The sequence below is a fragment of the Rana temporaria genome, chromosome 4 (assembly GCF_905171775.1).
Source record: "Rana temporaria chromosome 4, aRanTem1.1, whole genome shotgun sequence".
Taxonomy (NCBI): domain Eukaryota; kingdom Metazoa; phylum Chordata; class Amphibia; order Anura; family Ranidae; genus Rana; species Rana temporaria.
Genome location: NC_053492.1, coordinates 310,376,598 through 310,401,428, shown reverse-complemented (window position 1 = coordinate 310,401,428; position 24,831 = coordinate 310,376,598). Strand labels below are relative to the sequence as shown.

At 42.9% G+C, this 24,831-nt stretch overlaps 1 protein-coding gene across 1 annotated transcript; it reads left to right on the top strand.

The window, feature by feature from the left end:
* The first annotated feature begins 942 nt into the window (after positions 1 to 942).
* ZC3H12D (zinc finger CCCH-type containing 12D) lies at positions 943 to 24,439 on the top strand. Its single transcript, XM_040350593.1, has 5 exons — positions 943 to 1,749; positions 10,708 to 10,847; positions 15,471 to 15,705; positions 16,742 to 16,848; positions 23,391 to 24,439. The coding sequence occupies exons 1-5, from the start codon at positions 1,439 to 1,441 to the stop codon at positions 24,419 to 24,421; spliced, it is 1,824 nt and encodes a 607-aa protein (XP_040206527.1). The 5' UTR covers positions 943 to 1,438; the 3' UTR covers positions 24,422 to 24,439.
* The last annotated feature ends 392 nt before the right edge of the window (positions 24,440 to 24,831 follow it).

Here is a 24,831-nt window from a genome sequence, read left to right as displayed (position 1 = left end):
ACTGTTACAAGAACAAGGACAGTTTCCGCCCTCCCCTTTTCCCAGTAGGGGGCTTCAACACAGACCCCCTGAAACAATGACATCTCCTTGAATTAATCACTTGGCCAGTTTCTAGACTCTTCGGCACCTCACCCCACTTAACATTTCCTGGCCAGGCACATAGAATTCAATTAACCTTTAAAACAATTATCACTCACACATAATCCCCATCAGCATACACCTCACAGGGGGGCTGTTTACCTGCACACAAAAGAAGAGTTCATTATCTATGCGAAGAGTACATTAGCATTCAACAATGAAAAGAAACTTGTCCAATTAACCCTTTGAGCTCAGAATACAATGTGGTACATCCAATGGTGACAAGCCATGCAGTTCCTTGTAGTCCCCCTGCACGAAGATTATAACTGTCTCGGCAGCATGCATGTGTCCGTTACAGGACCCATCAGACCAAAGCACAGATTTCCACTGGTCTAATGTCCATTACTTGTGTTCTTTAGCCCAAACAAGTCTCTTCTTCTTGTTGCCTTTCTTTAGCAGTGGTTTCCTAGCAGATATTCTACCATGAAGACCTGATTGACACAGTCTCCTCTTAACAGTTCTAGAGATGTGTCTGCTGCAAAAGGTGGCTACTTTGAAGAACCTAGAATATGAAATATATTTTCAGTTGTTTCACATTTTTTTTGTTATGTATAATTCCACATGTGTTAATTCATAGTTTTGATGCCTTCAGTGTGAATCTACAATTTTCATAGTCATGAAAATAAAGAAAACTCTTTGAATGAGAAGGTGTGTCCAAACTTTTGGTCTGTACTGTAATTGTAAAGAATTTAAAAAACAATTTATAATTTTCTTTCCACTTCACAATTATGTGCCACTTTGTGTTGGTCTATTACATAAAATTCCAATAAAATACATTTATGTTTTTGGTTGTAACATGACAAAATGTGGAAAATGTTTATGGGTATGAACACTTTTTCAAAGCACTGTAGCTTAGTAGTGTGTTGTGTTCACAAAAAGTAGTAATTACTTTAATGTGATATTTTTCATTAGTCATGTATTCACATTGCAACACAGCAGTAAAAACAGCAACATTTGACTGCTAGACACTATGACTAATAGAAAATCCCCTAGTTATCTTTAACATGACTTCCTGACCCAAAATTAAAAAAAAGCCACGTGACACGACTTGTTTCATTGTTCATTTTCAAGTTCACTGACATTCTCTTTTCTTTCTCTGATCTGGAACAGTTACATTTATTTACATTCACTGCTGAATTAAACCACGCCAAGTGCTCGCCAGTTTGTGCTTTTGAAATTTTCAGAGAAGATAAAAACCAATGTAGCTGGAAAAAAAAACACATTCAATGATTTTGAAATCCTTTGGATCTGATTTGTAAATGAGAAAAGCAAATAAAAACTATTCCAGCAACTCAACAACATGGATGGACAAGACAGAAAACTAGTTTGGTTTAAAAAACTTGGCTATGCAGAAGAAGATATAACGAAAGCATTGGAGAAGCTGGGCGAGAAGGCACTGGATAACGATGTTTTACAGGAGCTAATATTCACAGGAAACAGAGCACAAGCTGACAGAGATGCAGCATCGCCAAAAACATTCCTGCCAAGGCTGGTGGCTCGTGGGTGCATCAACACAGAAGACACTGAACAAAGAAATCATACAGAGGACAGCAATCAGACTTCCAACAATTTAAGAGCTATAGTCATAGATGGTAGCAATGTAGCAATGAGGTAGGAATTTTATAAGTCGTGTACATCTTAAAGCGGTGGTTCCCCTAAAAATAAAATGTTAACATTGCCTTTCCCAAATAAATTACGATTAGAATCGGCCGGTTTTATTAAAAAAAAAAGCTCCGTACATACCGTTTGTTAGATTCGTTCCCACCGCCACTTCCGGGTACGATGCTGGCGGTGGGCATTCCTATTTGATTGACAGGCATCCGACCGACGCATACATCGCGTCACGAGATGCCGAAAGAAGCCGAACGTCGGTGCGGCTCTATACGGCGCATGCGCACCGACGTTCGGCTTCTTTCGGCATCTCGTGACGCGATGTATGCGTCGGTCGGATGCCTGTCAATCAATTAGGAATGCCCACCGCCAGCATCGTACCCGGAAGTGGCGGTGGGAACGAATCTAACAAACGGTATGTACGGAGCTTTTTTTTTTAATAAAACCGGCCGATTCTTATCGTAATTTATTTGGGAAAGGCAATGTTAACATTTTATTTTTAGGGGAACCACCGCTTTAATCTTAAAGTGTATCTAAAGCCAAGCAGTATTGACACATCTGTACTCTGTCCTAAATTAAAATTAAAAGTCTTGACTTAAGATACAAGGCATTGGCTGAGCAGATTTGAAGCTATTTAAGTAGAACTATAGGCTAAACTTAATTTTTTTTAATTTTAGATATAGTAAGGGTGGATTAGAATCCCTGTCAGATTTTCTTTTCCCACCATCTGTGTCTCATTGCAGAGATTTCCCTTCAATTTCTGTCCCGTAGCCAAACAGGAAGTTAGATTAATTCCCTGCAATTTAAGGCATTTCCAAAATTTGGGATTTTCTTTTATGTTCACTTTCAATGATAATAGTAAACAGGGCACATAGAGGGGGTACATTTACCTAACGGGGGCACAGACTGCTTTAAAAAGTGACAAGTGTTCTAATCCCTCTGCACTCTATCCTCAGCTAAAAAATGTTTTTGCCTTTAGCTATACTTTAAAAGCCCTTTCACACTGGGGTGGTGGGAGCGTCGGCGATTTTCGCGGCAGGGAGATTTTAACCTCCGCTAGCGGGCAAAAAAAGGTTTAAAAACGCCCACAAACCGCCACTGCAGCGGCGCTTTGCCAGTGGTTCCGCAGGGCTGACCATTGATTTCAATGGGCAGGGGCTCTTTAGGTGTGGTGTATTCACCGCTCCTACAGCGCCTCAAAGATGCAGGTAGCAGGACTTTGTTTACCATCCTGCCAGCGCACCGCTCCAATGTGAAAGCCCTCTGGCTTTCACACTGAAGTGAATGGAGCTGCTTTTTCAGGGCGCTTTGCAGGCGCTATTTTTAGCATATTCCTTGTATATTGAAAATTAAAAAAGGTCTTGGCATGCTAAAAAAAAAAAGAAGATCGCCTGTCTAACTAATGTCTAACTAAAATGTAACAGCTGTGTTAATGATATGCTATACAATTTCTGTAACCAAAATAGTTTGTATCCTACGACCATATAAATAACCATAGCATTATTTTGTACATAGTTCAGGTATTTGGAGCATATCAGAATCCTTTGGTAGTGTTTCAATATATAACATGTCATAAACTGGCCATACATGGGCACATTGGTCCTTTTAGAAACGTTTCCATACCAGGAGCTGGAGGCGGAATACGTGACATACAGGCTGTGAAATTTAGTGCTGAAAGCTATTTCATGCAGCAATCAATATAAATAATAGTACTAGCGTTGCCTACATGCACCCTTCCTACATGCACTCATACAGCCCCCAAACAACTGCTTGTTAGCCCTGGTTCACATTGATGCTACTTTGAAATTGCGCTATTTCACTTGAAGTAGCGCAATTTCAAAATAGCAAGGTCAGTGCGATTTCAGCTGCTACTTGATAGACATCTGTGTGGCTTCATGCACAGATATCTATTGAAGTCGCACCTGAAATCGGCAAAAGTAGTGCAGGAACTACTTTTGCAAAACGGTGCCGCAAAATCGGTGTCGCACCGATTGGAAAAGTGCCATCATTGCCTCCAATAGGCTGCAACTTTTCATGCCATTTGAGAGATCAAATGGCATGACAAATTGCTCTAAAGTGAACCTAGGCTTAAGATGAATAGCTGAAACTATATTCTAAAATTTCTACTTTGGTACGCTGTGCTACAAAAGTCAAAAGAGCTAAGATTAAGGCTTTTGTATGGTTATATTTTCTGTTAAATTGAGAACGTTAGACTTATGGGTTATAATGATAGGGATTAGTTGTAGGGCAGAAATAAGGATAATGCCTTGTACACACGACCGGTTTTCACGACGAGAAAGTTGCCATTTTTTTTATATTGGTCGTGAAAACCGGTCGTGTGTATGCTCCCTAGCAGTCTTTTTCTCGTCATGAAAAACGGTCATGTGTATGCTTTTCCGAGGGAAAAAAAAACATGCATGCTCAGAATTAAGTATGCAGCCCAAAAGGTGGTGACATTTGAAAGGAATTTCCCCTTTATAGTCTCGACGTACGTGTTGTACGTCACTGCGCTTTGGTCGGACGTTTTTTTGCATGAACGTGCGTAAGCAAGTCAGGCTGGAGAGGAATCACGTCGGGGAAAATTTTTTTTTTTCCTGCCGAGAAAAATGGTCGTGTGTACAAGGGCATTAGGGTTAGAAAATGAAAGACAATGGTGTTGATTTACTATAGGTAAATAGGCCATTCACTTTGCAAACACATTTTCCCTTAACTGAATGTGGTGAAAAGTAACATCACAAACAATACCTAATCATGTGCAAAGGTAAAAAAAACAAAAAAACATATTTTGCTTGCATATGATTAGATAATAGAAATAATCAGAGGTTCACCTCATTTAATAAGCCACAGGAGAATTCCCTTTCAAAAGTGAACAACCTACAGTATTTGCTTTTAGTAAATCAACCTCAAATAGTTCAATATGCTTTACTTGCTTTGTAATAGTAGTGGTATTTTATCTCTACTTGTGCTAAAATAACAGTGCCTGCCAATGTATTTTTTATTTATTTTTGCTCTTATAAAAAAGTTAACGTAAAAGTAATTTTACAATGACAGTCACAGTAGACTGTCATTTCTTAAAATAACACTAACTTCAGTCTGGTGATAACCAATAGACTCAGTAGGTGTCTGTTATGGAAAGAAGAAAATAGGGGCCTTTTTGAGGTGGTAATAAAATAACACAATATGGGGTTTATTTACTAAAGACAAATCCACTTTGCATTCCAAGTGCACTGCAAGTGCACTTGAAGGTGCAATCATGTAGATCTGAGGGGGACATGTAAGGAAAATAAAAAAAAGCATTTTTGCTTGTACATGATTAGATTATAAAATCAGCAGAGCTTCCCCTCATTTCAGATCTTCCCTTCAGATTTACAGCGATTGCACTTCCAAGTGCACTTTTAGTGCAAAGTGGATTTGCCTTTAGTAAATTAACAGAATGAGTTATGAGAAAATACAGTGTAAGGCTGAACAGTAAAATAATGACTTTATGTTAAAAAAAAGTTTAATGTAAACTTTTACGCTCTGAAAAAAAGCATTTAGGGGCACAAATATGTTGTAGCTGTGCCTCCCAGGTGCCACAGCCATAATTTATTCTGTATACCGATACGCCTTTAACACAGCCATGTGTAAGAGACCTAAGTGTATCTAGCCCAGTGTTTCTCAAACTTTTTTCAGTCAAGGTACGCTTTGAAATTATGCACATCAAAGCACCCAATTTTAAAATGAAAAAAACTAAACTAATAGTTTTACATAACACAATAACATCCACACACATAGGACACCCAATGTTCGGGTGATTTATTCTTCCAAAGCAAAGCACACTGGTACTAACTAGCATTCCAGCGTTTTCCTTCCCCCTGTTTCTCTCCTTCATTCAGATAAAGTGATCCCAGTTCTGATGGAGAGGGGCAAACTAAGATCCTGGGCAGGCACCCGACATCCCTCTTACCAACCGTTGATGTCATTGGTTGTTAGGACACAGCCGCATAGAAGGTTGTAATAGTGCACAATTAAAACCTGCGGCTTTGTGTAACTGAAAGGCAGGCTTCATCCACCCGCTGGCTTGTATTCAGTTTTTGGGCAATTTTTAGGCATTTTGCCAAGGCACCCTTGAGGATACCTAAAGGCACTAAAGGGTGCCTTGGGACCCTGGTTGAAAAAATTGGATCTAGTCTAATGGTTTTCACAATGAGAATCATATAAAGATTAATTTTAAAGTTAACGTAAAACACTACAAACTGCCAGAAAGGATTCACCACCGATCCAAATGTTTAGTGTATGCTTTGTCAAGCAAGTGCGATGTAATGGTTTTAAGGGTTAGGATGTCAGTTTAAGTCAGGGGTTAAGCTGGCCATACATTGTTAGTTATTGTTTTTGTTCAGCCAGTGCCCGTCAGGACATTGTATTTTGACAGCATCCATAGCTATAAGAATAAACAGATCAGCATCTGCTGCTGATTGATGGAAGATTTTCCAGCATGTGTCTTCAACAGAAGTTGAGTAAACCATCAAGTTAAATTTCAAATTTCAAAATCCAAATTAGAAAGCCACTGGCAAAAACAATACGGATAAGACTGTAAACAGCATATACAAAACAGAAAATTGCCACGCCAAAATAACAGATAAATAAAGTCCCAGAAATATTACAATCCAATTAAAAGTTATATAGTCCAATCGTAAAACTAGTAGATCACTCCAAGGAAAATGTGAGGGATTAAGTGATCGACATATATGAAAAAAAACACCTTGATAGTGAATATCGTCTAAAAAGGTGAAACACCCAGGTGCGCCTCCACCATATAATATGAGATGGCTGCTTACCAGAGGAAATGGACCCTAATATAAGAGCCATGAGCCCAGTATGATGGAATATCTATAAAGTGTAAGTTGACCATTACAGAAAAATCTTCAAGGTGAACTTACACAGGTCCCCCCCCCCCCCGGTCCCACTGACCTGGACTGCCGCAATCTCCGATTCTAAGCTCCGGTATATTTGCACCAGGAGCCCGGGGCTTAGAAATCCTCTCTGCATCCATGCATGTCTTCATAGCTGACAGGACCGGCTATGCGGCTGTTGATTGGTCGGCACCGCCCATGTGACGACGCGGACCAATTAGAATGCTTCAAAACGTCTCCCTGACAAGGGACGTTTTTAACATTCAGCCAAGAGGATTTCTAAGCCCTGGACACCTGACACAGATATACTGGGGCTTAGAACTGGAGATTACCATGGTCCAGGTCAGCGGGACCAGGGGGGGGGCGAGGAGGGGGACCTGTGTAAATTCACCATACAGAGTTTTCTGTAAAGGGGAACTTACCCTTTAAGGCAGGAGTCTTTCCTTTGCAGCGAAACGGTAGACCTCTGTGGCTTTTCTTTGGTGTCCAATGGGTAGACTCACATAGGGAATAATCAATGGTTCACCCTAAAATTATGCATGTAAGATGTATCATAGAAACTACCAGTGTGAAACCGTATAAAATGTATTAAAGATAAAAGATACCAACTACTTACAGTTATAAGCAAGCATATATGCAATGTATATCTATGCCAGGATTCAAGCCGACAGCCTCGTGGGGGTTAACAGGCTTGGGAACGTTGCAAGCATGGACCAATATATTTTTTCATTAATGTTGAACACTCAATCCCTCACATTTTCCTTGAAGTGATCTACTAGTTTCATGATTGGACTATATCACTTCTAATTGGACTGTAATAGTTATGGGACTTTATTTCTTTGTCATTTTAGCGCAGCAATTTTCTGTTTTGAGTAAACCAAAAGGCCAAAACTTCATCGGCTTTAAACTACTGAACCAAAACTTAACCACTACAGATCCGTTCTATACCCGAAAAACGGCTACAGCGTGGACCTGAATTGCTGGGAGAGCGTCCCTGGACGTCCTCCCTTGCTCCAGCGGCCTGAGAGCCCCCTGCAGGGTGCACGCGGCGCACTCTGTGATCAGCGAGGCTATGAGACTCGGCTGATCACAGATCAGAGTAAGGCCCCGTACACACAGTGGGACAAAACCGATGAGAATGGTCCGACTGAAGTGGCCTGACGGCCTGATGTGTGTACACACCATCAGTTCAAAATCCGATCGGGTCAGAACGCGGTGACGTAAAACACACGACGTGCTGAAAAAAACAAAGTTCAATGCTTCCAAGCATGCGTCGACTTGATTCTGAGCATGCGCGGGTTTTGAACCGATGCTTTTCTGTACTAACCATCGGTTTGGTCCGATGGGGCAGCGGTCCATCGGTTCAGTTTTGAAGCATGTTTTAAAATTTTGGACCGAAGGAAAACAGACCGATAGCCAAACACATGGTCGGTTTGGTCCGATGAAAATGAACTTCGGTTCATTCTCATCGGACCAAACCGACCGAGTGTACGGGGCATAAGGGGTCATACCACGTGATCAGCTGTCAGCCAATGACAGCTGATCATGTGATGTAAACAGAGCCGGTAATCGGCTATTTATTCTCCTCACGCTGATAGTGTGAGGCGAAAAAAAAATAGCTTATCACCGCCGGCTGTCAGAGGGACATCGGTCCCGATGAAGAGAGCCACCTGCCAGTGACCACCAGCGCCACCTATCATTGCCCAAAGTGCCACCCATCAGTACCCACAGTTTCGCCCATGATGCCGCCCACCAGTGCCCAAATTGCCACCCACCAGTGCCCACAGTGCCACCCATCAGAGCCCACAGTGCCACCTATCAGTGTCACCTACCAGTGCCCATCAGTGTCACATACCGGTGCCCCCCATCAGTGTCACCCATCAGTGGCCATTAGTGCCGCCTTATCTGTGCCCATCAGTGCCACCCATCAGTGCCCATCAGTGCCCATGATCAGTGCCACCCAACAATGGCCATCAGTGCTGCCTCATCGGTGCCCATCAGTGCCACCTTATCTGTTCTTATCAGTGTCCACCAGTTATCAATTATCTCATCAATTATGTTATTACTTGCTATAATTATTTATAATTATTTATTATATTATAATTTAAAATTTTGTTTTTAAAAAAATGTCATACCCGGGATGCCTATTAGATTCTTGTTTGGTCAGATTTAAGTGAGTTATTCCTAAAAATCACAGACCTACAGTATAAAACGCCAAATTTCCTTGCAAATAATTGTACCGCTTTTGGTACGTAATTCCAGACAGAATCATACCGCCAGGGAGGTTAACTGATCCGACTTGTCACATGTGACATGTGCTCAGCCTTTAAATTTTCCCAAAGACCCCCTGCTCCTGTAGCCCTGGTATAGTTCAGGAGGGGGGGGGGGCGCTCGTCCCCCCCTGTCCTGGCCTGCTAGGCTGATGCTCAGATAAGGGTCTGGTATGGATTTTGGGGGGGACCCCACGCTGTTTTTAAAAAAAGTTTTGGCATGGGGTTTCCCCTCAAAATCCATAGCAGACATAAGGGTCTGGTATAAATTTGGGGTGACCTCATGCTGTTTTTTTTTCTACATTTTGGTGTGGGGGTTTCCCCTCTTAAAATTGATACCAGACCCAAGTTGCACTCATCTCAAAGTTGGATCAAAATCATATCCAGTTCATCAAAGTCACATGGAAGTTGGATCGATATTGGACCGAAGTCGCAGGGCAAAGTCGGATTGACAGTCACGCGACTTTTGTGTTGCACCAGTGTCAACCGGGCCTAAAGGGAATTAGCAAATAAATGTAATCAGCAGTGGATGTACATGCACATGGATGCAAATTTTCTAGATGAATAACTATGCAATTTAATTAATATATAACATTTTTAATAGACCAAATTACTTAAAAAACACATGTATTGTTATCGTATTGCAGTTTAGCCTGAAGAACTACTTTAAACAAAATTCACTGATAGCCACAGGTATAAAGTACAGGTAACAAGAGGTGACTGCACATAAACTGCCATGAGAGTTTTTGCCCGGGAAAATCGTCCGTGTGTATGCTCCATCGCAGTTTTCCCGAGAGGAGAACTGCTGGGAAAAAAAAGAGAACCAGCTCTCTTTTTTCCTGCCGACATTCCCGGCAGTTTTCCTATGGGAAACATTGCGATAGAGCATACACACGGCCGGGATTCCCGACCAAAGCTCTCATGGCAGTTTTTCTGTTGGGAAACCTGGTCGTATGTAGGGTGAAAAAGTTACCTAGCAGGTTCTCGGTTTTCCCCTCAGGTTTTTACAGCAGTAAAAAGTCTGCCAGGAAACCCGTACGTGTGTACGAGGCTTAAGTTTTTAGCCCTTATACCCATGAGCTACTTTTATTTTTTGTTATAGTGACAGGAATTTATATGCTGTTATATCCAGATACATTTTAATACAAACATACAGTATGGGCCAAATCTTCAAAGGAGATACGCAGGCGGAACTGCTGTTCAGCCTGTGTATCCCTGTGCCTAACTTTGGAAACGATCCTCAAAAGGATTTTTCCAAAGTTAGGCAGAAGATCTGACATCTGTAAGACACTTACACTGTCAGATCTTAGGATGCAGTACCGCATCCGCCGCTGGGGGCATTTCTCATTGAAATGCCGCTTTGCGTATGCAAATGAGGACTTAAGCAGATCCACAAAGCTTTTAAGCATTGTGTTTTCTGCGTAAGTTCCGATTTGCTTGCGCAAAACTAGGGCTGGTTTTACAATGTGTAAAGTTAGTACACCATGTAAAACCAGACCTTTTTTTCGATCGCCGCAATTTTTTTTTAAATTTGAATTTTTTTTCCCGGCGCGTATTTTTTTTTTCACCCGTCGCAACTTTATTGTCCCGTCGCAATCCACAAAGCCCGGCGTAAATTACGTTCGCGCGCTGCACGTCGGGAAAATTACGTCACACGCATGCGCAGTACGGCCAGTGCGGGAGCGCGCCTCATTTAAACTAACTGCTGAAAGTTAAGTTAGGCTACGTTTTTGGGAATTTGGCCCTATATTTCTATCAGGATGCAACTAATATTGCAATTTTATTTATTCTCACAGTCATGGATTCAAGACAGTTTTCTCATGCAGAGGCATAGAAATTGCAGTGGAATGGTTTAGAAAGAGAGGACATGACTACATTAAGGTGTTTGTGCCTTCCTGGAGGAAAGAACAGCCAAGAATTGATTCACCCATATCAGGTACTTGTGTGTCTGCTTAACAAAACTAAACAGAACAAATGAGCGGCTTGTTAAAGGATGTCATGAATGGAAAGAAGTCTTAAAGTTAATCTCCCTCTGTGTATAGAAACAAATGTTTGACTAAAACATTCTTCTTGTAAGATGAATAGAATATTGTATAACAGGTGTGACTGACAAAACATTGGAGGTTATGAGTTTTTTTTTCTTAAAGTGACATTGTTTGCACCAACTTCTACTATACAAGGTCAGTCTATACTAGATCCTGGCTGAGAAACATTGTATGTAGTGGTATGGTATTGTGACAGAGATAGTAGAACCTCTTTATCACCAGACAAATGTATTCTCTAAAGTGGGTTGCTTGAGTCCCAGGGTCTAAGGAACCCCTCAAGGAATGACAGGCTTTTCTGCAGACAGCTCAAAGGTTATAACCCACAGTTTGCTTTGAGTATCAACAGCTAGCTGACAGCAGCCAGAAATTAAGCATGGTACAATACCAGCAGACAAGATCATAGTCAAGCAGGCAAAAGGTAAGGGCAGGTGGATCGTAGGGATTGCTAAGAAACTGGAAAAAAGTCAGGACATATGGATAACAAAAATCATAGGTCATAAAAAACTATTATAACTCAAACAGAGTCTGGGAACAGATACTCAGAAAGGTCTCTGCTGAAGTCTTTGTCTCAGAGGAAGTTTCCAGCCAGACACAGACTGGAAAAAACCTAGGGCAGTTTTTTTGAGAGTTGGAAAGTGGTTGTACAGATGAACAAGAATCAAGCATGGGACTAATAACGCACAGGGATCTAAAAACTATAGGAAGGAGTATTAAAATGTGCAAACAATATATAAGGTGCCCAGACACTCTGCTGACCTTGCCCACTTTTAACTACACCTAGAAAATTACGCTGCGGTGGCTCAACGCGATTGGCACTGCGCTGACAAGCTATTCACCTCTGCAGCTAGGGGTTCTCAGCTACATGTGAATTGAGTTTGGTGGTCTCAGCCCGGCTCCCGGTGGGTGTGCTATGCGAGGTAAGCCTGCGCTTAGTATGCCCACCCCCCTCCCACAAAAAAAACACCACACTTACACGCACTCGAAATTGGGTTAACATGCACGCACTTTGACCACGCGGTTTCTAAAAAGAGAGGCAAAGCACTAACGGGGCTGGTTGAGCAGACTAGATCCTCTCACTCCCTTATAGGGAGTCCCTCTGCCCCGTTGGGCTTCAAAGCGGAGCAGGTAGGGCGGGCTGTGTGGGAGGACCCCCTCACACACCCACCATTGCCACCCGGGGCATGGAGAAAGGTGGCAGATTGCCTCTGGGGGAGGCCTGCCTACTCCCAACTCCTGCAGTCCGGCTCCTCTCTCGAGTACACGCACAAAAATACACTTTAAAAAAAAAAAAATTACGCACCCATTTAATTCAATATTCAAACGGGATAAGCAAGATGTGAAAGAAGGTAAACCTACCTTACTTTGCTGTCAAAAAATAAAAACACTGTGACAAAATGTGAGCATGGCTATGATTATAAAAGGCCTGACACCCTAGGACAGAATTCAGGAACCAGCTTATGAAGCGTGGAAAACAGTGGCTATGGTAAGATTGTGCCAAACAGTGGGAGTGGCTTAAAAGGGGGATGAATAAATATATTTGCTGTATGCACTGTACATATACATAATGCTACAGTCCCCACAAATGTTTGTACCCACAAAATATTCCTAAATAATGTGAGATTAATGTGAGGGCAAAGGATCACTTAAAAAAGTAAACTCTTTCGTTACATCTATTTTTGTGCACACAAAAAAATGATAATTGTGTCCTTAAAATCAGCAAGTGTTGAGACAATGAATACATAATAAAGAAAATATGCAAAGCACAGCAACATTTATGTGCATCAGTAAGGATTATGTTACATAGGGAAGAGTGGGAAAGAGAGAGGGATGGAAAGGTCAGGAATGGAGAGAGAAAGGCTAGAGAGAGAGAGGGCAAGTAAAAAGGAGAGATAGGCAAAGAGTGAAAGAGGGTGGCAAGTGTGTGGGAAAAGAGAGAGAAGGCAAAATAGGGAAAAAGAAATGAGTGAAGCCCCATACACACTATCAGTTTTCCTGACGGTTTTCTCATCAGGTTTACCAAAACCATGTAGTGCAAGGGCCTGCCTGATTGCATACAAATTGAAACTCTTGAGGTTTCACCTCATATTAGATGGTTTTGGTAAACCTGAAGAGAAAACCGTCAGGAAAACTGATAGTGTGTATGGGGCTTGAGAGAGAGAAGAGGAGAGAGAGAGAGGCGTAAAAAATTGCGTGGTTGTTTTCCTCTGTGATTTCACTTTTGCTGGGTGACAGGGACACAGCAACAAACATGCCTGCAAAACAAAATGGTCCCATAAACTCTATTGGGAAATGCACTCTTTCCATTCCTTAAAGTGTTTATCAAGAAAAAAAAAATGAAAAAACCTATGCAATATATCTTTGCAATAGATACATATTTCCCATGTTTTATAAATAACTGTAATTTTCCAGAAATCCAGTGTTCTCCTAACATCCTGTTTGGGCTGCAACACAGTGCCTATATTGTACAGTTATCTGAAGCAGCAGCCCATATGGCTGCTGTATTGACTCCCAAAACCCACCAAGTGTAGAGAAAGTGCTTTTGGGAGATATCGTTTTAGGGGGCATACCTGCATCAATAGGTAATGAGATTCCAGCAGCTACCCCTGCAAACATTTAGAGCCAGTACACACTACCGCGACCCGGGGGCGACTTGTGTCGCCCCAAGTCGTGCGACAAATTACATGGAAGTGAATGAGAGCTGTCTTAATGCACACTACTGAAGTCGCTCCGACTTCAGAAAAGGTTCTTGTACTACTTCAAGGCGACTTCTACCCATTAATTTCAATGGAAGTCGCCTCCAAGTCGGATCCCCTGTCTTAACTGAAGCAACTTTACAGGAAGACTAGTTTTCTCAGGCAAACCCCTCCCTCCCACAGAGCTGATTACTGTTTGACTGGCCACTGGCAAAGTCACCTGTCTAGGAGGCGACTTGAAGTCGCCTTGTAAGTCGCGCTGAAGTCGCCTCGCAAAGTCGCGCCCAGAGTCGTGATATCATAGGAGATAATAAAAACAAGATAAAGGAAACAACAATAATGGGATAGCAGTCAGCAGAATTTAACACAATAAAGCACACCAATGCCTTTAATTGGAAAAATATTTTTGCCGCGGCCTTTATTATCGGCTTTAATAAATAAATATTAAAAGTTAAACTTTATAACACGTAAAACAGCTCAGCCACTACGGCTCAAGCTGTATAATCAAATAAAGGGGAAACTCCCCACTTTTACATATAACTTTAACACCTTTAAATAACTTGTTTAACTTTGTGTAAAATAAACTGTCCTCTCGAAAGGTGACACTAGCCACATAATAAAGTTAAATGCCGTGACTTAGGGAGAGTGGGAGGGAACACCACAGCTGTTGCTACTGAGGTGACTGAACTCCTCTTTTTATTTGAAATCCATGCCCTAAACTGCCCAGATACACAGTGGTCATCTGACCTACCCAGAGTAAAAGGGCCAATGGAAAGTCTTCCCGCAATTTTTAAAACTTGAGGTTATCTTTTCCAATTCTACACTACAATCCCCTTAAACTGCCCAGATACAGTGTCACCTGACCTTTCCAGAGGCCAAGTGCCAATGGGCAGCCTTCCCGCATTTTTTTAACCTGAGGCCTCGTACACACGACCGAGGAACTCGTCGTAAATGAAACATCGTTTTCCTCGACGAGTTCCTTGTCAGGATTGTCGAGAATCTTGACAAGCTTTCTTTGCGTACACACTGTCAAGACAAAATATCGTCATTCTCAAACGCGGTGACGTTCAACACGTACAACGGCACTATAAAGGGGAAGTTCGATTCCACTGGCACAACCCTTGGGGCTGCATTTGCTAATCTCATGTTACTGCGTGTTAAGTAAAAGTTTGGTAAGAGCCGATTCGCGCTTTTCAGTCTGTTACAGCGTGACAAATGTGCTATCTCCATTACGAACGCTACTTTTACCGAAGGTGCGCTCCCGTCTTATAGTTTATTCTGAGCATGAGCGGGTTTCTAAGCATACACATGAACGTGTTCCTCGTCGTAAACCAGCCCGACGAGAAGCACGACGAGGAAATTGAGACTCCCAGACGAGGAAAAAGAGAACTTTTTTGCTCGTCGAGATCCACAACAGTTTTCTCGACGAAAAACATACACACGACCGTTTTCCTCTGCAAGAAAGCTCTGCCACCAAGTTTCATGATGGATTCTGTCGAAGAAAACGGTCGTGTGTACGAGGCCTGAGGGGATACTAGAAACCGCTACCGCAATCCCATGAGGCAAGGGGGGCTTAAAACTGTTTCCCCCCCTTTTTTCCTTACGTTCCATGACATGCTCCAGATGGGCATTGATTGTGAGCTTGTAAAAGCTGAATACTTGTAAAACTTATAAAATGTCAAATGCACGCAAAATAACAATTGCACACATATATGATATTTTATAATAATTCATGCAGCCCTATGAATAACAACACATTGATTATAGATTTTTCAATTACAAGATTGTGTTCAGTAATTTAAAATGTTTTTGTTTTTATAGACAAGCACATTCTTGATGATCTGGAAAAGAAAATGATTCTAGTTTACACTCCATCTAGAAACATTAATGGCAAAAGGATTGTATGCTATGATGACCGCTACATTGTCAAACTGGCCTTTGAGAAAGATGCCATTATTGTATCCAATGATAATTATCGTGATCTACAATGTGAAAATGTAGACTGGAAGCGCTTCATAGAAAAAAGATTGCTAATGTATTCCTTTGTAAATGATAAGTAAGTTACAATATTCTTAATATATTATTGGTAGTAAAATGAAAATACAATAAGAAAAAAAACTTTTATGAGCTAAAAAATGACTAGCCCAAAAAATCTGCTATAATATATCTAAAATATCCTAGTTTGTTGTATTGTAGTAAATACATTGATAGATGGCAAGCAGAAATAATGGAGTGTTGCTCAACAATCAACATTTTGCTCTAATTTTAAATTCGATTTTAATTGATATAATGGAAAATTCAAGAGTATGACAGAAAAACTCTAATGCCTCGTACACAGGATCAGAAATTCCGTCAAGAAAACCGTGTTTTTTTTTCCGACGGAATGTTGGCTGACTGTTGCATACACACAGCCACGCAAAATTCCGACCGTCAAGAACGCGGTGACATACAACACTACAACAAGCCGAGAAAAGTTCAATGATTCCAAGCATGCGTCGAATTGAATCTGAGCATGCATGTTTTTTTGCGTGTCGGAATTGCATACGGAATTTCCGACAAGAGCTTTTCTTGTCGGAAAAATGGAGAACAAGCTCTCAAATTTTTGCTGTCGGAAATTTTGACAGAAAAATTCCGATGGAGCCTACACACGGTCGAAATTTCCGACCAAAAGCTCACATCGAACTTTTCTTGTCGGAAATTCCGACCGTGGGTACGCGGCATAAAGTGTGTTGAAACAGGATAACAACTTAGGGCAGCCAGATTATTTGGACAGCCACAAAGAAATGTATCCCATAAAACTCAACCTACTGTATAGCTGTGTGGACTGATTTATTTTATAAATTCCTGTTTGTGACTTGTGTTACCTGTATGTAGTATCTGCATGCATAGTAATTGGTAATTGAATCAGGAAACCACATCTGGAATGGCAAAGCCTTACATCAGATTTAATTATACCTTTTTGAGTTCACTAAAACTGGTAAAATAGTCCTTAGATTACTTACTTTTTGCCATAATTTCTGGACCCGCTGTGTAAACAGTGACAACAATGACTAAATAAAATGGTGACTTGTACTGTATTTATGTTCATATAGATTTATGCCTCCAGATGATCCATTAGGCCGTCATGGACCTACACTCTCCAACTTCCTCAGCAAAACACATGCTCCATTTGACCCAGAAAGACAACCTTGTCCATATGGTATGTTTTATTTAACAGCATACACAAAATACATTTCATTTTACCAAGTGTTTTGACACCTTTTTGCCAGCCATTCTTGTAATACACACACCTTGCTCAACAGCAAGATCTGTTTATAGAACAGCTCGTTAATTTAGAGGTTCCGTTGATAAAAAAAAAAAAATCTTTTTATGAATGGACTTCTCTATTATTGAACTGTTATGGAAATAGAACATATTCAAAACACTCTAAAAACATAAATATGGACACCTGTTGTATTTTTACACCAAGAAAAATGAATGAGATGTTTGCAAAGCAGTAAAATCCATTTTTCCTGACTGACTCCATGGCAGCCTACGTGTGGGTTAATCCCGCCTCCTCTCCAATGTGATAGGACCCCATACCCATAAAAGTTAACTCACCAGTAGCACCAGTGTTCCTTTTTTTTCCTCCTCCATGAATTTAGAAACTTCTCAGGACAGGAATAGGATGGCACACCTGAGCGGTGCAGCTCGGATCCCAGCCATGGGCGGGTGGAGAGCTTTTGCAGCAACCCTTTGGGCGTTTGCTATGTGTGCTGAAGACGTCTCATCACGGCTGGCAAGGTCCTATTCTCTCATGGCAGTCGCCTATTTGTATTATTTGTTGTCTTTCTGTGTCTGTTTTTGTCCCCATGGCGGCTGGAGCGCTTCTGCGTTCCAGCTCGCACTTTGCTTCCTGGTCGCGAGCGCCAGTACCCCGCGCATGCGCTGTGCCCACTCTCAGAGCGAGGCCTGGTTTCGCGCATGCGCAGTCTGTCGAATCTGCGGCGGCCGCGCACGCGCCGTCGCATCGATTGTACCGCGCAGGCGCGCGGACGACAGGTGACGTCACCGGCGGGTGATTTAAAAAGCGGCTGCTCGCCTATGCACATTGGGATGTTCCCTGATCAGGCGTGCAGCTGCAAAGAGCGATACTCTTCTTTGCCAGGTCAGTGAGCAGGGATCTCCCCCTGCTGTATTAGCCTTTCATGTTGTACTAGCATATAGTATTGCTTCTCATCTGTGCAAGCGATTTTAAAATGTTGGTCATTCAAATTATTTAATGTATTAATAATTTATTTATTTATTCATTTGTGTAAAAAAAAAAAAAAAAAATCTCTTAAAGGGACAATGCATTTATCTTCCATTATTTGACACTTTAGGTTTTCTTCCTTTTCGGATCCGTATCGCTGTTTACGCAGGTCCTAAGTCATGGACCAGTCACCGTCTACAGGTGGCCAGCCCTCACGCACAAGGTATGTGCAGGATAAGGGCGGGGCTGGGGGTGGAAGTCACAGTCAATATGTGTTGTCTGACAATTTTCCTCCCTATGTGTCTCTCTTTAAAGCCCTCCTGATCTAGATCCTATCTCCGCAATCCAGTCCCATGACCTTGCCAGACCGCATCATTCTTCCAGATCAAAATCCAAAAAGAGATCTCCATCTACATCTTCCCACCGGAGGAGACGCTCACATTCCTCCTCAAGACACCGCTCCCACCGCCATGATAGTCGCTCTGATCGCAGAGCCTGCTGGGGATGTGACACTTATGTCCCGGAGGGCAAGTCGCTGTGCGACCGATGCTACGCCCATGCGGTCGGGGAAAAAGAGACTGAAGGTCACCGGATCGAGTCTCTGGTGGAACGTGTGGTTCAACGAACTCTAAAAGAGCATATGCCCCACACGCAGATTCAGACCAACACTGACGGGTCTGCTTCTCCAAACTTGGAGATCCTAGAGGATCCAGGTCCTTCCCGGCCTCAAGCCTCCACTCCGGCTTCTCCTCAAGGTGACCTAGAGAGTGACGAAGAAGGCTTAGAATTTGACTTCGCGCAGGTGACGCCACTCGTCAAAGCGATTAAAGAGGCTCTCTTATGGGAAGAACAACCCGCTTCTCCAGCCAAGCAGAAAAAATATTTTAAACGCTTGGGGAAAGAACGCCCTACGTTCCCGTTCTTGACTGAACTAAAGGGTATTTTTGAAGAGGAATGGAGCAAGGTGGACAAGAAATCTTCCATGGCTAACAAAGCCTCAAAGCTCTATCCCTTCAAACAGGAAGAGGTCAAACACTTGGAGAATGTTCCTCTAGTAGATGCGGCAGTAACAAGACTTGCTAAACACGTCACTTTACCTATTGCTGACTCCGTCTCTTTCAAAGATGGCCTGGACAGAAGAATGGACCAGGACCTCAGAAGAATTTATGGCCTTGCGGGCACAGCGTGCAAACCGGCTCTAGCTTTAGCGGCATTATCAAAGGCCATGGAAGCCTGGACGGAAAACGTTGATTCTTTCCTCAAAGGCGTCTCTGAAGAACTAGCCAAGAACTCAGCCACGGCAGAGTTAAAACTGGCGGTCGCATTCCTGGGCGAAGCCTCCGTTGACTTAATCCGCCTGTTAGCCAGGATTATGCTTTCTTCTGTGACCGCGAAACGGGCCCTCTGGCTACGCCCCTGGGTTGCCGACCCATCATCGAAGCAGAATTGGTGCAAGATTCCTTTTGAAGGATCAACCCTGTTTGGCAACAAGCTAGATGATGCCATCTCCAAAGTCTCGGGCGGCAAGTCTGGTTTCCTTCCTCAGGACAAGCGCCAAACGGGAAGAAAAATGCCTCAATTTCGGCGATACAGCCCGGACCGCGCTAGGGAAGCTCGTGCTTACAGGCCTGGTGGAAACTACAGAAGGAATTGGAGCAGAGGTAGAGGCTCCTACCGGAAACCTACTCCAACTACTCAGGCGTCAACTGGACGCGACAAGGGGAAATCTTTTTGAGACAACGCCCGCCCAAGCGGATCGTGTGGGAGCTCGTCTACTCCTTTATCGGCACGTCTGGGCGGCCTCAATCAAGGACTTTTGGGTCATCAAGACCGTGACCTCAGGACACGCATGGTCCTTTTCCAGTCCTCCCTGTCCAAAGTTCATCTCCACCCTTCTTCCAGGGTCACTGGAGCAGAAACAGGTCCTTCTAGACTACATTCACCTCCTGAAGATTCAAGGAGCAGTGGTACACGTCCCAAAAGACGAACAGTTTCTTGGGGTGTACTCCCCTCTCTTCTTAGTACAAAAGAAGAACGGTACCTGGCGCCCAGTCATAGACTTGACATATTTGAACAAATTTATAACACACAAAAAGTTCAAAATGGAAACTCTATCAACCATCCAACAAGCAATACAGCCAGGCGACTGGATGATTTCCGTGGACCTAAAGGATGCCTATTTCCACGTCCCAGTAGCAGCAGAGCTGCACAAATACCTCAGGTTCTATGTCAACCAGGAACACCTCCAGTTCGTGTGCCTACCCTTCGGCCTAACAACATCCCCACGGGTCTTCACCAAAGTTCTTTTGGCTCTGGTAGCTCTCATCAGGCTGAAGAAGATTCGTCTGTATCATTATCTGGACGACCTCCTGGTCCTGTCCCAAGACAAGACCCTTCTCTTGGCACAGAGGGATCAGGTCATCGCGACCTTGTCCGAATTCGGGTGGCTCCTGAACCTGGCAAAAAGCCATCTGGAGCCAACTCAGTGTCTAACCTATCTAGGTGCTCAATTCGACACAGTAAGGAAGACCATCTCTCTACCAACAGAGAAAATTCCGGTAATTCAGGAGAGGATTTCCCGGGCCTTGAGTACTCGTCACCTAAGAGCTCATCAATGTTTGAAGATCATTGGGACAATGGTATCCACAACACCAATGGTAAAATGGGCGCTCTGGAGGCTACGTCCCTTCCAATCCGGCTTTCTCAGGCAGTGGAAATCAGGGAGCATGAGTCAGCGGATCCACATTTCAACGTCAATGAGGGGCAGCCTCTTCTGGTGGCTTCAACCGAAGAATCTGCTGAATTGTCACTCCATCGCTCCAGTCTCGTGGGTCACAGTGACGACAGATGCCAGTGGCTCCGGTTGGGGGGCCCTGTGCGGCACAAGCATGGCGCAAGGCAGGTGGGACGCTCGCCTCCACAATCCAGGCTCGAACACCCTGGAGCTTCGTGCGGCCTGGTGTGCCCTACAGTCCTTTTCACAACTGCTGAAAGGAAGGTCAGTAATACTAAGGATGGACAACACCACAGCAGTATCATATGTCAAGAGACAAGGCGGGACTCGGAGCTCATCCCTTCTCCAGGAAGTAGAGCCCATTATGAAATGGGCCCAAGTGAACCTAGTCAACCTGACGGCGGTTTTTATTCCAGGTATTCAGAACTCCCAAGCGGATTTCCTATCACGAACTCAGGTGGACGTCAACGAATGGTCTCTCCACGATCAGTCCTTCCGTTGGATCTTGTCCCTGGGAGTCAATCCCCAAGTGGATCTCTTTGCTTCTCCGAACAATGCCAAATTGAAAAAATTCTACACAAGAGGTTACTGCAACCAGGCAATCGGGACGGATGCCCTAACGGATCGGTGGTGGTTTCAGAGGGCGTACGCCTTTCCCCCGATCCCAATAATTCTGAAATTCCTGAAGAGACTTCTTGCGGAAGAAGTAGAAATTACAATGGTGGCTCCATGCTGGCCGAACAGGCCATGGTTCCCTCTTCTGGTTCACCTGAGTCTTCAGGACCCAATTCTAATACCATGCAGACCAGACCTTCTCTCCCAGGGAACGCTCCTCCATCCCTGTCCGGCTCAAATGAAACTAGCGGTCTGGTTCTTGAAAGGGAAAGGTTAGAAACCCTTGGCTGCGCCTCTCGGGTGATCTCTACCCTTATGAGCTCAAGGAAAGGAAGCACAAATAAAGTGTACGGTAGAATATGGTCTAAGTTTGTGGAATTTTCTTTAACCGCGGGCAGTTCCTTCAAGAACCCAGAAATCCAAAACATCCTAAGCTTTCTTCAATCAGGACTAGACCTACCTCTGTCTGTAAGCTCACTAAGAGTTCAAATCTCAGCACTTTCAGCCTTTTCTGGAATTCCTTGGGCAACCCATCCACTAATCAAACAGTTTTTTCGTGGAGCCTCAAGATTGAGACCTCTGAGGAAGCCAAGATTCCCCAAATGGGATCTCCCGTTAGTACTTGACTTTTTGAATGGACTTAGTATGTCGGGGCCCTCCCCGTCCTCGTTGAAGAACTTTTCAGCCAAAGTAGCCTTTCTGGTAGCTATCACCTCGGCCAAGAGAGTGTCCGAGATCGGTTTTCTAGGTCACAAGGAGCCATTTCTCACCTTTTTTCCAGACAGAGTGGTTCTGATACCCATGCTGGGCTCCAAACCGAAGGTCTCGTCGGTTTTCCATGAGAATCAGGAAGTAGTTCTCCCTACCTTTAAAAACCCAGATTCTGATGAGACTCACCCTCTGGATATGGGCAAGATACTCACTGAATATCTGCAAGTTACATCTACATTCAGACGATCTGATCACCTGTTCATCCTGCATTCAGGCAAGAACAAAGGGAAGAAGGCATCTTCAAGAACAATCGCATCCTGGATTGTCCAGACGATACAACAGGCTTATTGTGCAAAGGGCTTGGCTCCTCCGCAGGCGGTAACAGCTCACTCCACGAGAGGGATGGCAGCTTCCTGGGCAGCAGCCCGTCATGTGGCGCCAGACGTTATTTGTAGAGCGGCCTCTTGGTCTTCTATAAACACCTTTATGTCCCATTACTGTGTTGAACCTGCAGCACTGTCTTCTGTAAATTTTGGTTTATCAGTCTTGTCGGCTGACGGGACAAATTAAATATATTTCTGTTCAGCATACCCACCCGTGTGTTTGGCTAGTTATTTCCCACACGTAGGCTGCCATGGAGTCAGTCAGGAAAAAGGAAAATTTATTATCATACTTACCGTAATTTTCCTTTCCTGATGGACTCCATGGCAGACGGAGTTCCCACCCTGAAATTATGGAGTCGGGATAGTTACGGAACACTGGTGCTACTGGTGAGTTAACTTTTATGGGTATGGGGTCCTATCACATTGGAGAGGAGGCGGGATTAACCCACACGTAGGCTGCCATGGAGTCCATCAGGAAAGGAAAATTACGGTAAGTATGATAATAAATTTTCCTTTATTGAAGCCTTTGGAAAGTGAGAATCCTTTGTCCATTTACAAAGGCTTCAGCAAGAGTGATAGGGGGACAATGTTAGTGCAAACATTGCACTGCTATTATCTTAAAACAACAGGTACAGTAAAGGCCTGAACTTTTCTACATAAGTCCAGTACACAAAGCTATCCTATTTTTGAAAGCTACCTGTCTATTATGGACAGCTTAAATGTCTCACATTTTTTTCTTATTTTCCCTGGCAGTGCCACAAGGCAAAATTAAGGGCAATTTTTTCAAAAATTTCAGCAAATGTAAAACTAACTTTGCAGAGAAATAAAGTTCGACAATTTTTCAAGCCTATCCCTACTCCCGGCTCAGTTTACAGTTTTCTGTCAATGAACAGGTAGACAACCCACCATTTCTGTTCAAAAATAAATACATAGTTTTACAAGAGAAGAATATGTCTGTAGGGCTTTATGTATTCTACTGTTTAGCTATTAATTGCCTTTGGTTAAACATCGTTTTAGAAACTATATTCCTAAAATATTCCTAAAATGATTTGTTCTTTTCCATTCAGGACAAAAATGCACTTATGGCATCAAGTGTAAATTTTCCCATCCAGAAAGACTAAATCAGCAGCAGCTATCAGTTGCAGACGAACTAAGGGCCAAAACAAAGCATGCCTTCATAGAGTCTGAACATTGTAATGAGCTGCTGACAAAAGGTCATGCGAGGCTCAACCCGGTTTTCTCCTTTCCATGCTGCCACAATTGGTCAGAACAATTTGTGAGTACCAAAGAAACATCTCCAAGTTTAAAGATGAAGAAGATACCAAAGGAAAGGCAGCTGGGGTACTCTGATATGGGTACTTGGGCCGGGAGCAGTTGCCATCAAGGATCAACCTTAAACTCCTTAGACCGACAAAATCCAATTCTGCGTAGGGAAACGAGTATTGCCGATCATACATTTTCAACAGTGCATATGTGCAAATGGACTCATCCACAGGGAAATGGTGAACAGATGCAATACAGAATGACAGATCTAAATCACTGCTGTAGCTGTTCTTCCATTAATACAGACTTCTTCCTCATTCCTCACACCCATAGCATGGACTGCACTTGCATTAAGCAACATTACCTTCCATGTAACTTTTTGTCTGAAACTCTTCCTCAACACATCCATACACAAACTGGTTACTGTGACCATCGGGGAAGAAGACAATTGCTTTGTTTACATGAACATAGCGGACATTTGAAAAATAGCGGCAAACATACACTTTGTCAGAGAACAGACACTTCTTTGTACCCTGAAAGTGTGAACAATATTTATAAGGAACCAAATGATCACATGACTCCACAACAGCATCTAGCCATAACGAAACCACCCTGGAACTATGGCCATTATACTGGGAATGACTGCTCTTCTTCAGTGCTAAAGGATAATTATAGGCTTTTGACAGATACTCATTTGAATCAGAGAAAAGAAATATATGCTTTATTATGTGGTGTTTATACAAATGCAGAGATTGATCAAGTTATGGCTTCTAACCCAGAGACCACCAATATTATAGAATTAGCTGCCTTAATTCAAAAATCTAGAAGAAGTTAACAATTTTATGGGAGAACAGCCATTTCTAATTAATATATATATATATATATATATATATATATATATATATATATATATATATATATATAAAAACATAAAGGTCTTTCAAGTGATTTACCATCATTTGGAAATAATTCCACAGCATTAGTAAAAACTGAAATGCAATGTATAGTCGAAACCCCACATGTAATAATTAAACTCTGTTTGTCTGCTCCTGAGCTGAGTGTATGAGAACTGAGAACCTTTTTTCTTTAAGGCCTTGTACACACGAGGGGACATGTCCGATGAAAACGGTCCGCGGACCATTTTTATCGGACATGTCCGCTTGGAGATTTCGGTCTGATCAAACCGAAATCCCTGCGGACTGGATAAGCGGTGACGTGGCCGCGCTGTCGCCGCGACGATGACGC